The sequence below is a fragment of the Nycticebus coucang genome, chromosome 3, assembly GCF_027406575.1.
Source record: "Nycticebus coucang isolate mNycCou1 chromosome 3, mNycCou1.pri, whole genome shotgun sequence".
Taxonomy (NCBI): domain Eukaryota; kingdom Metazoa; phylum Chordata; class Mammalia; order Primates; family Lorisidae; genus Nycticebus; species Nycticebus coucang.
This window is the reverse complement of record NC_069782.1, coordinates 69316483-69331177: the sequence shown is the minus strand read 5'-3', so window position 1 is coordinate 69331177 and position 14695 is coordinate 69316483. Positions and strand designations below refer to the sequence as shown.

At 46.6% G+C, this 14695-nt stretch overlaps 1 protein-coding gene across 2 annotated transcripts; it reads right to left on the bottom strand.

Moving 5' to 3' along the window:
• Positions 1–543: 543 nt before the first annotated feature.
• On the bottom strand, positions 544–14132 carry LOC128582210 (cytochrome P450 4F2). Of its 2 annotated transcripts, none has more exons than XM_053585898.1 (13): positions 14009–14132; positions 13386–13583; positions 12344–12488; positions 9634–9813; positions 9416–9543; positions 7467–7588; positions 6408–6678; positions 4908–4974; positions 4580–4709; positions 1577–1710; positions 1418–1482; positions 1154–1236; positions 544–805 (listed from the first exon to the last, which is right to left on the bottom strand). In XM_053585898.1, the coding sequence occupies exons 1-13, from the start codon at positions 14117–14119 to the stop codon at positions 631–633; spliced, it is 1809 nt and encodes a 602-aa protein (XP_053441873.1). In that variant the 5' UTR covers positions 14120–14132; the 3' UTR covers positions 544–630. The 2 variants fall into 2 exon arrangements, with proteins under 2 accessions (XP_053441873.1, XP_053441874.1); XM_053585899.1 differs by having other exon boundaries at positions 9634–9687; positions 14009–14131.
• Positions 14133–14695: the final 563 nt, after the last annotated feature.

The following is a 14695-nucleotide window of genomic DNA, read 5'->3' as shown; positions in this document are numbered from 1 at the left end:
TCCCAAGACCTTTTCAGCTAGCAGGGAGGAATTAACCCCTGCGTCTCTGCTGTTTTAGCAAGCAGGGAGGAATTAACCCCCGAGTCTCGCTTATAGCCGAGAATGGAATTTTCCCGTCTTAGGTTCTGGTACCACAAGGAGCACATATGAGACAAAGCCACCTTTCTGGGGTGCTGAAAACCGTGCACCTTTAGAGGAATTTTCAGACAGACTAAGAGATCTGCCTCTGCTGTTGAACTCCCTGACTCAGAGCCTCAATCTTGCCCCTTGAATCCTTCCTAAACCTTGGCAACTGTCCTACTTAAACACGTTCAATGGCTCCTTATTCCCCACAGGAGGAAGTCTATACTTGGGCTCTGAGAGAACCCGGGATCTGCTGAGGGCCTTGTGCTCAGCCAGAGAGGCAGTCAGAATTGGGGGCTCAGGTCTCCAACCCCACCTCAACCCACCCACGCACACTCCCCGGGTCCCCGCAGTCCCCAAGCCTCCACCACCACCACCACCACCCCACCACCCCCTCTCTGGCTGTAGACAAGGCTCAGGCAGAGGGAACAGCACAGTTTTATACACGAGAATGTGCAAAGGCAGGTAGGTGGGATCACAATGGGTCTAAAGCCAGGCGGGAGTGAGTCACTGACGGCCGCTTAGCGGCTCCACCCGCAGCCAAAGTCCACCCTCAGCTCGCAAGACCAGCTCCGGCTTCCTGCGCGACTCGGTGTCTTCTCGCAGGACGCGGAAGCGCTGCAGCGTGAGCGCCAGGATCACCTTCATCTCGGTCATGGCGAAGGTCTGCCCGATGCAGTTCCTGGCGGCGGGGGTGGGGACTCTGACTGCACCCAGGACCCTCATCCAGGCCCCAGGGTGCCTGGAACTTGACCTAGAACCCCCATCCCAACCCTAATAAGCCTGAAGAGCAGAGGGGGGTATAACCAGGCGTGGGACCCTCATATAGGCTTACAGGTACCCCGGCCCTGGTTCACATTCCATCCCCCAACTCAAAGCAGCAAACGGGGGAAGAGTGTTCTGAGAGCACTCTGTCCTCTATTGGACCTACACAACCCCAGAGGACGGCTAGGAAAGAGGGAGAGAACTCTGACCACCTACAAGAAACTCCTTTTGCCCACTGCCACGCCCAGACTCCCACTTCCCTCACCTGGGCCCTGCCGAGAAGGGAACGAATGCCAGAGGTGACCTCTCCTTGATGTTGTCTGGGTCAAAGCGGGAGGGGTCATAGACCTGGAGGAGAAAGTGAGACAGACTGGCTGGGTGAGGTCTCCCAGGACAGCCAGCCTTGGAGAGACAGTTGAGTATATCTACTAGTGGGGGGAGAGAGACAACCTCCAATTTAACTGTCAAAGCCCTGACCCCTCCTCTAGGATCCATGGATGGATATAGAAGGGAGGGTAGTAGTCGGCACCTCAGGGTCTGGCCACACAGCTGGGTTGTGATGGATTCCAAAGATACTGATGAGGCAGATGACTCCTGTGGGGAGGAGGGGACAGTCAGGACAGGGCCCCACTGCCTGACTGGACCCTCTTCCTGCCCAGGAGCCTCCTCCCCCTGCCATTGTGGGCACCTTTGGGAATGACTCGGCCATCCGGGAGCTCAATGTTCTGGGTACAGTAGCGGGAGATCACTGGAACCGGGGGATGCATCCGCAGACTCTCCTTAATGCACATGGTCAGGAAGGGCAGCTGGGCCAGGTCATCCCTAAGGAAACAAAAAAATACAGTTGTGCAGGGAGCAAAGACAGAAACAGAATCCCCCAGCACTGTGTTTCCCAGTGAGATCTTTTATCCCCTATGACAAAGTAAGCTCCACGGGAATCAAATATTTGAGAATTAGTATAGCAGGAAAAAATCAGAAAAACAGAGAATTAGAAAAGTGCCAGAAAAAAAACAAATATTTTTTTTAAAAAAATGCCAAATGCCAACTGTAAAAAGTTAACAAATTTACATAAAAACAAAGAAAAAACACACAGATCCAATGTTTTACTCTTATTTATCATTGTACTTGAAATACTACAAATGCAATTAGATAGGAATAAAAGGAGAATAATACAATTTGATATGGGGGGGTAAAAATGTCATTTTGGCAGATAGTAATTTTATAATTAGAAAACACAAGAAGGGAGGTTGTGGCTCAGTGGGCCCTGGCCCCTGGCCAAACTGCAACAAAAAAATAGCCGGGCATTTTGGCAGGCAGGCGCCTGTAGTCCCAGCTACTCAGAGGCTGAGGCAAGAGAATCGCCTAAGCCCAGGAGTTGCAGGTTGCTGTGAGCCATGACACCATGGCACTCTACCAAGGGTGATAAAGTTAGACTGTGTCTCTAAAAAAAAAAAAGAAAAGAAAGAAAACACAAAAGATTACACTGGACAACTCTTACAAACATTGATGATCCATAAGGGAGCACAATTCTTTTCATTAATGTTTCTTCTTTTTGTTTGGCTATTTAAAACATTAATACTTGACACACTTAACTATTTTTAAATTTGAAAACTATACAATGTTACCCACTTACATGTCTCAAACCACCTATTTCCTATGTACACAAATGCAGGTTGCCTACGATTTTTTAATACATTCTTTAATCCATAGCTACTTTTCAATATAAAAAAAGCCTACTAGCAATATATATTAGCATACTGTATATTATATGTGCTATTTTGTGTCATTTCTAATTTATCAATCTATTCTTGTGTATCTCCTGGGACTTGTGTCAAAATAGGATTTTCCCTACTCTGGAGCTATAAAAAATTTTTCCCATTGTTTAGGGCTTTTAAGTTTCCTTGTTCTTAGCCAGGCATTGTGGTGGGCACCTGTAGTCTCAGCTATTTGGGAGGCTGAAGCAGGAGGATCATTTGAACTCAGGAATTTTAGGTTGCCGTGAGCTTGGCTGATGACACTGCACTCTAGCCTGGGAAACAGAGTGAGACTCTGTCTCAAAAAAAAAAATTAAACAGATTCCTTGTTTTATAAATTTCAAATAATTGATGTATTGTGGACATTATCTTTTTACAGGACAGGAGAAGAAGGTTAATTTGACTTTTTTCCAGGCAGTTCCCAGTTGTGCCAAGAGCTTTTATCAAATGACCTATAATTCTCCTATTGATATGAGACATCATATTAGGATTTACTACATTCATTGGGCACAAAAATTATATGTATAAATCATTTTTTTTTTTGGCAGTTTTGGCTGGGTCTGGGTTTAACTTGCCACCTCCAGTATATGGGGCCTGCGCCCTCCTCCTTTGAGCCACAGGTGCCACCCAATCATTAGTTTTTATGTAGACATACAACCAACTAGGAAAGATAATAAAAGATGCTAATAATAATACTATAAAATACTTACATTAAACTTAGCAAAAGACTCAGAGCAATGGCTCACACCTATAATCCTAGCACTCTGGGAGGCCAAGCTGGGTGGATCACTTGATCTCAGGAGTCTGAGACCAGCCTGAGCAAGAGCAAGACCCCATCTCTACTAAAAATAGACAAATTATCCAGGCATTGTGGTGGGTGCCTATAGTCCCAGCTACTTGGGAGGCTGAGGTACGATGATCACTTGAGCCTAAGAGTTTGAGGTTGCTTTGAGCTATGATGATGCCATGGCACTCAAGCTAGGGCCACAGAGTGAGACTCTGTATCAGGGGAAAAAAAAAAAGACTTAGCATAAAAACATGACATCTCTATATTTCAAATGAACTTATAAATTTCACTTAACACAAATAAAAGATACATTTCTCCATAGCAATGAAAGCATCTAAGGGTTAATTTAATGAAACATGCATAAGCTCTCAAGAAAATGAGAGCTTAAACTCCATCAAAAGACTAAAAGATTTTTTGGCTAGATTAGTATCACTTCTACACTTTAGGATAGTGTGTGTCAATATTATGCAGTAACCGATTTTTAATATCAACCAGATATTAAAATCAACCAATAAAATATATTTAATTCAAATTAAAACTTGCCTAATGTTTTTTAGGAACTTAATAAACTTACTCTAAAATTTTTCTGGAAGAATAAAAGACAATGAAGAGCTTAGTCAATATGAAAATACATGTAAATTTTAAAGAGGGAGAAGTCTCTCTATCAGATTTCAAGACATATTACAAAGTTCCAGTAATAAAAATGGTGTGGAACTGCTGCAAAAACAGAAAAAACAGACCCGTGGAATGCAATGGAAAGCTTAAAGACAGATATGTGAATAGTGAAAACTTCACATATGGCAAAAAAAAAAAAATCCCTGTAGGACATTATGCTAAGTGAATGGAAGCACAAAAAAGACAAATATTGCACAATCTTACTTATCTGTGGCATTTAAAGTAGTCAAACTTGTAGAAGTACCCTCACATATTGTCACTAATACTCTTAGCAGCCCAGATCTTTTTGTTCCCAAAGCTTGCAACCTTTGCCCCTGCTAAGGCAAGCTACATATCAAGCCCTACCTATGCTCTCTGCTTCTATTCCCCCTAGGCCATAGTAGCAAAATCAGCAAAAGCATCTTTCCCTTTTCCCACCTGGGGAACAGAGCCAATGAGACAGGCTCAGGAACAGGCCATGAGGACCTGCACTCACCATTCAATCTCTTTAGGCTCACGGTCCCTCAGAAGCTCTTGCACCTCCTGCCGGCAGCGCTCCTGATATTCTGGGTGCCTTGCAAGGTGGTATAGGACCCAGGAGAGACCACTGGCTGTGGTGTCATGGCCTGAGGGGGAGCCCAAAAAGTTTGAGTCTCTGGGCTGCTTCAGCACCAGGATGTGGACAGCACCCAGGAATTGAAGCCCTTAGCGAGGATGGGAGGAGGGACAAAAATGGGCAGAATGGGGTGATCCAGGGTCCATCCATCAAGTCCCTGGGATAGAAAGACCCCTGTCCCCACGTAGTCCCACACTGGGACACTCACCTTCAAACATGAAGGTGTCAGCTTCTGCTCTTATGTCCTCATCTGACAACTGCTTCCCATCTTCATCCTGGAGAAAAGGCAAGAACCCCCAAATCACACTAGCTCTGAGGGTTCCAATTCTAACTTGAGACAATTTCAAAGATTCATCCTCCTTCTAAAAACCCAAGCCTACCTTCCACTCCTAGACCTCTCTTGGTCCCCCTCACCAGAGCCTTCACCCCACAGGCTTCCTCCCTGGCTTGCTTGCCTCTTCTTTTGTCTTTAGTGGCAGGAATCACTGATATATTAATATTTTTATATTTCTGTATTGTGACAGCCTTCTGAGGAATAAAGTTACAGTAATCTGAGTTACAGGATGATTAAATGGTCATTTGCCTGGGAAGTCACAGATTAAGTACTGCTCCAAAGATATCTATCTGCTCACATTCTGGAGTAATCCAGAGAATCTTATCTCCCCTGGAAACATTTAGGTTGTAAACCCATAGACTTTGGCATCTCACTGGAGAGGATTTTTTTATGCTTTAGAGAATTAAAAAATGTTTCTCTCTCTCTCTCTGTCTCTCTCTCTCTAACTCAAAATTTGTTCATCCATCCTATGTAAGTACCAAGACATAGTGCAAACTATGGTGCAAACTCTGTTTCACATACTTAGAAGCACCATATCACCCTCGGAAGAGTTTGGGATTGGGGAGCCAGTGCTGCAGTCTAACTCTGGCTATTATTGCTGTGAATAAGAAGTGGGCTTCCCTGATCCAGGGTTTTCATCTGTCAGATTAGATATAGACATAGACGCAGAAAAAGACACAAAGACATAGAGAACCACACACACGCACATAGAGAAAGGTAGACATAGATGAAAACATAGGCAAGGACATAGAGACACTGACACAAAGGCAGTAGACACAGACACGTACACATAAACTAAGACACAGAGATACGAAGACATAGACACAGAGAAAGACTCAGAGACGTAGACAAACACAATGATGTATCATAGACAGACCTAGACATACACATAGACATAGACGAAAATGTAAACATAGATGTAGATGCTGATGTAGAGATAAAAATGTGGTGACTCACTTCTTAACTTGGAAATAGAGTAAAATCTCAGACAATTCACAGCTTCAGACACAGCAGTCTCTGCTGGCTGCATTTTAGACTGTCATCTCTAAAACCTACTTCTGACCTGTCCCTCCCATACTCAAAAAAATTTTCCATGGATACCCAGTACCCTCTGGATCAAGTCCACATTCTTTGATCTAAATCCATTCTAACTCTTTTTTCATTTGTTGGATTTTTTTAATAGATAATGTCTTGGTGTGATGCCCAGGCTGGAGTGAAGGAGCTACTCATGTGCACGATTGCAGTGCACCATAGCTTCAAACTACTGGGCTCAAGCAATCCTCTTTCCACCTTCCAAGTATCTAGGACAGCTGACATGCACCACTGCACCATTCATCATTCTAACACTTGAATTCATATCCCAGAGAAGCCCACCTTGCTCAGCAAGAGCACATCAATGAAGTCCAAAGTCTTGGTCTTGGCTTTGGTCTTGAGGAAGTCATCAATACCCTGACTTGGAAGGCTGCAGCGTCGCTCCTGGATGACAGCATCTGTGAAGTCATGTACCAGCTTACAGGCCTTGTGGAAGTGCCGCCCATCTGGAGTAAGACGGTACAGGAAGTCCGGATGAAGGAGAATTTGCTGATGCCTTTTTGCCACAAGGGCACTGAGCTCCAAGATGGCAGCAATATATTCACTGGGCCTCCTGCAGCATGAGGGAACAAGGAAGGAAAGAATATGTAACCCATTTGAAGGCCCAAGAGCACCTCCCACCAGCAGCCAGGATTTACCTCCCATCAAGAAACTGAGTATCTTGAAACCAATGGCACTATAGATACACAGAATGGATCGGCCGTGTGACTTGGCTCTTCGAGCCCTATTCTCACCTTGCATTCAACCTGTGTGAGCTGCCTATGTACCAGAAGGCTCCCAGAGCATAGTTTGGACATAATGTTTCTCTGCTTCTCTGTCTCCTATCCAGTATCCAGTCTAGCCCCTTCTTCTTTCTGAAACTGTGCATGGTGCTAAGACTTCATCCTCTTCCAACCGGTCCGTGATCCAGTCCCCCCCACCAAGCCTCCTGCATCCAGAGACAATTCCATCTAGTGTCTACATGACAGTTCTCCCCAGAGCTTAGCTCTGACCATGCCCATCATTAGCTCAATCATCTTCAATGGCTCCCTGGAAACCTCATGATAAAATTCATACCACTCTCCTAGGGTTTTCAATGCCCTGGAGATCTAGCCCCTGTCTACCTCTACAACCTCAATCCTAGTGTGCTGCACATGCTCTGCTTATCCTAGACTCCTTGCTTTACTCAAACAATTTCAACTACCTGTAAAAATGCTTTCACTCTTCCTTTCCCTGTCGTTCCAAGCAGAGCTATGACACAACTCTTCCAAGAAGGCTCTGGTTTCCCTGGTCTGTCCTCCTACCCCCACCTATACTCTTGGGTCCATGGCCAACATTCCCAGGCTGTGGGCAAAGACTCACTCCTGACAGTTGCTGTCAAAGCTGAAGACACATTTCTGCAGGCTGTCCAAGGTCATGAGGCTGATGTGCTCAAACATGTCCAGATAGCCACTGCCCTCTGAGACCAGGCGCTGCCATTTGGCCTAGACACATAAGAAGACAGAGCTATCATAGGACCCTGACTCCCTTGAGCTCTTTGTCAACCCTACCCATAAACAGCTTCTTGGTCCTCTGTCCCAAGAACCCATCCCCAGGGACAAAAAGCCTTGGGGAGAGGGGGAGCAGAAGCTGTTATTATTTGAAGATGAAGACTCAAGGCTGGGAGTCAGGATAGCTGGGTTCCTGTTCCAGCTGTGCATCCTGTGCTCTGAGTGCCCTTGGTCAACTCCTTGCCCTCCCCCAATTTCCACTTGTCAAATATTCAGTAACAGTTGAGTTGACCGGCTTTAGTGCCAGATAAACAAGCCAGGTTAGAATCCCCTCTCCACACTCCTAACTCACTTACTAGCTGGGTAGACTTGGGAAAACTCCCCAGTCTCTCTGACCCTTCATTTCATCATCTATATTGGGGCAAAAATAATTGCTCCTTCACAGAGTTGTTAAAATTGAATTATAAAATTTATGTTCATATCACGGAATTGGCAAATGACATTGTTTCTGGAATAAGGAGAGTTCAGAATAAATGTTTCAATTTCTTGGATGTATTTCTACAAATGTAATATAAAACTATCCCTATGTTGGGACAGGTAGTCTTCTATGGGCCCTGAGTATCCTTTCTGGGCAAGCCAAAGATGTGAGGCACTGATGTTCTTAGAAGTGTCTTTGCAGAGAATGACCTTGAGGGGTAAGGTAAGGACTCCCTCTGGACACATATCAGGCTTGTGTCTTCTTGCTAAGAAAATAGATTCCCTAAGCCTAATGCTCCTTCCATGTAATGCAATATACTCCATGAGCAGATATCAGGGCTCACCATGTCACTCCCCTGGGATTTGGGTGGCTTGAAGAAAGAATGCAAATAAACAAGAAGCACATGTTGCTTGCAGTGCCATGAGTAATAAACTACCCTTTGTCTCTAACCCTGGAGTCTCATGTCTTCTGGCAGAATCCATGAAATAGGAATCAATTAACTTATCAGCTTTCACATTAAAAACAAAAAACCCTAGACACTTCATGAAACCCACTTATTCCCAATTCTTCACTTCTGCCCATAGCCACACCCTTGGCAATGTTATTTCTCAGCAACGTCCATTAAGACATGGAGCGTATTTTACCCCTCTTTGATTGATTCTATCCTGAACTTTGGCTTCCTATGGCCAAATCCAATGTAGACAAAATGATCAGGTAATAAATAATATTTCTAAGATTCAAGAGGCATTGCAACCTCCTCTCACTCCCTAGAACCCTGTCTCCGCCATGTGAGCAGCACTGGGATTCCTTCCTGAGGGAGAGAACAAATGGAAGACAGTCTAGTTGTCCCAGTTAGGACCATCCTAGATCATCCTGAATATAGCCAAGCCCCACACATGACAGAACTGAGGCAGGATCAGCAATATTGCCTAATGGAACTCCATACATCCTATGACTCTCTACATCCTACCTACATAAAGAAGAATCAGCCAACTGTCCCATGTACATAGTAACCATCACAGACCCTTATTGCTTTAAACTAATAAACCCTTCTGTACTCAGAAATGGTTACTATGCAATCATCATCATTGTTCTCTTGAGTTTACAAAGATTCTGTGAGAAACTGACACCTCTGGGCATCTTTTATGTACTGGGATCATCACTCCACTACCACTTTTTAACTAGGGATTATTATCCCCATTTTACAGATGAGGAAACGAAGGCTCAGAGAGGAAGAGCAGTGGCCCTGAGCCACCCAGTAGACCTAAAATTCCAGACCAGAACTGTCTGAGGCCCCTTTGACTCCAAAGATTCAGTTGGGACCTTGGGCTGAAGGAACTCACATGCATGATGTTTGCGCTTTCATTGAAAATCTTCATATAGGGCTTCAGGATGTTGAAATGGAAGGCAGGTGTCAGCATGCGACGGTGGCGGCTCCACTTATCACCAGCACTCAGCAGGAGCCCATCCCCTAGTGAGGCAGCCAAGGGCAGTGGACATGGAAAGTGCCTTCCTGTGACCTGACCAGTTGTCCCTACCCTCTTCGTCTGCAGTTACTCACCCAGCCAGGGTTTCAGGAAGGTGTAGAAGACCAGGTCCTTCAGTGCAATGTTGGCTGGCCAGAACAAAGACCATAAGGGGATGGGCAGAGGGGCAGGGAAGGGACTTGGGGAAGGGGTGGAGGCTCCCAGTCTGGGGTTTGCACTTTTCCTCTCCAAGCCCAGCGTAGCAGGAAGGGAGGCTAGGGGTAAAGGAAGCATGGAGGTTGGAAGAGAGGAGGGTATCAGACACAGCTGCAGAAGCACAGTAGAGCAATGACACCTCCTAACAGGACATGCCCCAACACAACTTGACATACATCCTTAAGGGTGTAACATGTTCTGCAATACCCAAGCATAACTCAGCAATCTACAAAACACATTTACGGGGACTTAAGACATCCTCTCTGCACCAAAACTATCGACATCTGACATGGACCTGGGACATGTGATATGCCCCAGACATATAAATACATGACAACCCTGACCGTGACACAATGTGTTCTAACATGGACCTGAGATTGTCTCGCATGACCTAAGTGTGCCATATAGACAGTCCCCGCAGGGTTTAAACATGGTTGCTTTAATGTCCCAGAGGTGGCACAGGTGTGACCCAGACTATTCCTCAAGCATGACATGAACCTGCCCCCAAGACCTTCCTCAAACAATATTCAAAACATTTCTCAGACAGTTCAAAAAAGGACTCTGGTTCCCAGACTTTGAACAAAGCTCAAACATGTCCTAGACATGACCAGCAAGAGAAAAAGACTATCTCAGAAAAGTTCAGAAAATCACCAGAAGCATCTCGAGATAGCTGAAATGTCTTTCACTACACTTGAGGCCCAGACATGATCAGCTCATGTAATGCTAGGTGTAACCTGTACCCAGGTATAAATATAAATATTTACATATGTGGCCTTACAGCAGACATGACCCTATAGTAGATTTCACACAGACATGCCTCAAACATGAGCAGATAAGACCAGAGGCCAGACTGGAAGTCAAGGGGATACAGTGTCCTCTCCACCTCAGTCCCTCCTGTCTACATTCAGGTCACCAGACCAGGCAGAGGCAACACAGGGACCTCAGCAGCAGGCAAGCTGCAGACAGAGAATGTCTACCTGGAGCAAAGAGCATGGGCCTGATGAATGTAGGATGGAAGATGCTAATGACTGCATGCAAGGGGCCCACCTGTCAGAGGCACACAGCCCCAAAGGTGCTTGCCAGGCCCTGTGTGTACAGGATACCTTCCTCTGAGTTCTGAGTCTGCAGAAGAACAAACAAGACCCAAGTCATGCTCTTCTAGGCTTCCAGAGAGAAAAACCTTCGAGGTAGAGACTAGACTGGAGCCTTCATCGTGCAGCATCTCATCCTTGGCTCCCTCACCATGTCCTCCACATATGACACTCTGGGTCCTTCAGTTGCAGGAATAGAAAAGATAATTTCCCATTTGCATACAAATCACCATGTTCACCTGGGTTCTCCTCCCTCTCATTGAGTCCCTTAACTGTGGCCTCTTCCATAGTAAGGGCATCCCTGATCCCTCAGTCCATCTGTCTGAATCCAGGGCCTGAGTCCTTATCCGTCAGGCTCACTTGCACTACCAAAGTAATAACTCTGGAAGCTCCACATGTGCCAAGGCAATCAGAGTCACAGTGATTGGATGATAATTTAGACCTGTGGCTCAGGCCAGAAAAACTAAAGTGAATCACAGCCCATCTATGGGACTATGGGAGAAAGGAGAACTTTCCCAAGAACACTGAGCTTTAGGGACTCATCGTTGACACCAAAAGGAAAGGACTGCCTGAAAAGAAAAGTAATACAGAGAAAGGTAAAACTGAAAGGGGGCAGATTACCTATGACACAGAGGCCTGGATCCAGCTGTGCCTGAAGGCCACCTTCCCTGGAATATACACTAGATAGATTCCCTTTCTTTGCTTAGAATAGGTGGCATTGAGTTTCCATCTCTCAAAACTGAAAAAGACCTCAGAAGGCAGAGGAAGCCAGGACCTGTACAGAGCCACTCAATGTTCTGGAGTCTGAACCATGATATCTATTGCTCTGGGCCTGGAGATTGATGTTAGGCCAGGCAGCAGACCTTCAGTACTAACAGTGCCCACTTCCTCTCTCTATTTTCTTCTTTAAGAAAATTCCTGCTCATTGTTCCAGACCCAGCTCCAGAAACTCCTCTTCCAAGAAGTCTGCCAACCTGCCCCAAGGATTCTCTTCAAAGCTGTCACAGGTGGAGGACAGTCCCAGTTAGGACCATCCTAGATCATCCTGAATATAGCCGAGCCCCACACATGACAGAACTAGACAGGATCAGCAATATTGCCTAATGGAACTCCATAGCTGACTCTCTACATCCCATCTACATACAAAAGAATCAGCCAAATGTCCCATGTACTGGCCTATTCCTGACCAAGTGAAGTTGGGTATGTCTTCATCCACACACATTTCCTGAATGTTGATGTTTCCTCAGGGCAGGTCTTTGATTGAGAACTAGGACTCCAGAGGTGCCCAGAACACCAGGGAACAGGGAAAGATGGCAGTGCAGAGAGGGGACACTGAGGTGAAGGTTGATGAATATATGAAGGAAAAACAGTGATGGCTAAGAGAGGGGAAAGAAAGAAGGACTGGGGTGCTGCAGGGGATGTGAGGAAGCTCAGGGAGGAGGGCCTGGAAGCTCTGGATGTGCTTTGGCACCCACCATCAGGCATTCCAGATGAGTACCTGAGGCGTTGAGAACAGACCGGATAATGTCGGGGTGGCACAAATTGACGATGGGGAAGACAGGGCCCATCCAGGTTACAAAACCCTGGGGGTAGGTGGCCACCAGCTGAGTCAGTTCCCTCATTCCCTGCTCCGTGGGGTTTACCTGCAAGCAAGGCAGGGCTGTCACCTCCTATGATGGTTAATTTTAGGTGCCAACATGACTGGGCAAAGGGATGCCCAAATAGCTGGTAAACATTATTTCTGGAGAAGATATTAGCAATTGAATTGCTAAACTAAGGAAGGAAGATCCGCCCTTCCCATTCTCTTCATCCAATCCATTGAGGGACAGAAAGCAATAAGAAGACAGAGAAAGGGGGACTTGGCTCTGTCTTCTGGAGCTGGGATAGCCATCTTCTCCTGCCCTTGGACATCAGAACTCTGGCTTCCCAAGTCTTTGGATTCAGGCTGAATTATACCATCAGTGTCTCTGGTTCTCCAGCTTACAGATGGGATATTATTGGGTTTCTTGACATAACTATGCTAGCTTATTCCCATAATAAATTCTCTGCCTTGCTGTCATTGTCTCACTATGACTCTCTCTCACACATACACATATACATACATACATATATATGCATAAAAGATAATAGGGGCAATAACCTATTGGTTCAGCTTCTAAGGAGAACCCTAATACAGCAGGTCCCCCCCCCAACCTTGCACTGCACCAACGAAGTGTAGCCTCTACAGTGAATAGTGTGCTCTGATTCTGCAGATGGAGGGAATCTCTGCTTCCTCCTGCTCTTTCTCTTGGGGATGTCTCCAAGCCCCAAAGGTGTATCCCAGGACAGAGGGAGAAGATACCGCCTGCTCTGAGATTAGCCCACTTTAGCCCAGAGGATGGATTTTCTTATCCTGGGAGTAGTTGCAGACCAGGGGAAGCCATATGGGGTGAGCTACCTCTCTCACTTCTCAGCTTTCCACACTCCAGCCCACCCTCAACCCCCATCTCCCTGAGTCCACCCACCTTGATACTGCAGACCCATCCTGCTGCCACACTCACCAGGCCCTGGTGACCCCAAAACCAGCTTAGTTTGGGGGGCTGTGGGAAACAGCGGAGGTGACGGTAGTTGTCATAGAAGGTGTAAGTCCAGGCCAGGATGCGGGCCAAGAGCCATGACGCCCCAACCAGTAGCAGCAGCATCCATGGGGAGGCTGCCACCGGCCCCAGGCCCAGCCAGGATAGGTTCAGCTGTGACATCTATAGAACAGAGGGTTGAAAAGGGAAATCTGGAAGTCCAGGAGAGGCCAAGGAGGCTCCAAGGCCAGTGCAGAGGGGCAGGAACGGGGAGGGCTCAGAGATAAGTAAACAGTGCCTGAGAGCTAAAAGTCCAGAAAGTCCCAGCCAGAATCTGCAGCCAATTGGCCTCCAGTTGTCTAGTAAGCACACACTTTATGGACAGCACCTGGCACACAGTAAACAGAATTTATACACAGCACCTGGCATGCAGAGAGACGCTTATGATAGTCAGAAAAGCCTAGCCTGGAATCACTTCAAGGTCGCCAAAGGCTCAGTTACCAGGAAACCACCATTCCAGGGCCACATCCCTGGAGTTGCCCCAGCTTTGACAGCCCCTCCTCATCTCTGGCCAGAACCCTCCAGTCCCACCACCCCTAGCCACCACCTTTTCTCAGAAGCTGCTTGTCCACACAAGCTTCTCTCCCTTCTGCTGGGAGGTCTTTGTCCCAGCCCCTTATAAGGAGTGGCTTCAAGAGAGCTGGGCTGGGCTGGACCATGCCCAGGAGGGTAGCAAAAATACGGGGTAGGTAAACAGCTGGATGCACTGGAACAAGCTCAGGATGACACAGCATGGGCACTGGGTTGTCAAGGTTCAGCACCTCCCAGCAGTGGGGTGGAGGGTAAATTAGAGGTGATCAAAGGTGACTCTGAGCCACAAGGTTTACAGCCACCGCTGCTGTGCATTGAGACATGATTTCTATTAACAGGGACAAAGTGGGCAGCCTCAGGTCAAATTCTGGCAATGAACAGCCCAGATGCAAGGGCAAACGTGGAGGCTAGACTCAGTGTCAGAGGACAGAACAGAAAAATGAAGACTGAGAGGGGTCATGAGAAGATCGGATCCAGGGAAGGGAGGGCAGAACCAGGGGACCCTGCATGGAGTCCACATTCTACCCCATCATTGCTCTGACTATGGGCAGTGCCAGCCAACCTGGACTCAGTCTTCCCATCTGGGAAGTGGGACACCAGCTGAGAGACTTAGAGGGGGACAGTGAAGGGCCCCACAGACAAGGGATCCCCCAAAAGAGGGAATGAAGGGAAAGTGCTAAAAACAGCACTTGAGCTGATGTTGG

What these genes read in the sequence shown, in the direction of transcription:
- LOC128582210 (XM_053585898.1), bottom strand. Translation starts at nt 14,119, where the DNA reads ATGGTCCAGCCCAGCCCAGCTCTCTTGAAGCCACTCCTTATAAGGGGC. An exon ending in TTTGGGGTCACCAGGGCCTG is followed by an intron (nt 12,489 to 13,385) that starts GTGAGTGTGGCA and finishes CCTTGCTTGCAG; the next exon opens with GTAAACCCCACGGAGCAGGG. An exon ending in GAGCCTAAAGAGATTGAATG is followed by an intron (nt 1,711 to 4,579) that starts GTGAGTGCAGGT and finishes TTGTTTCCTTAG; the next exon opens with GGATGACCTGGCCCAGCTGC.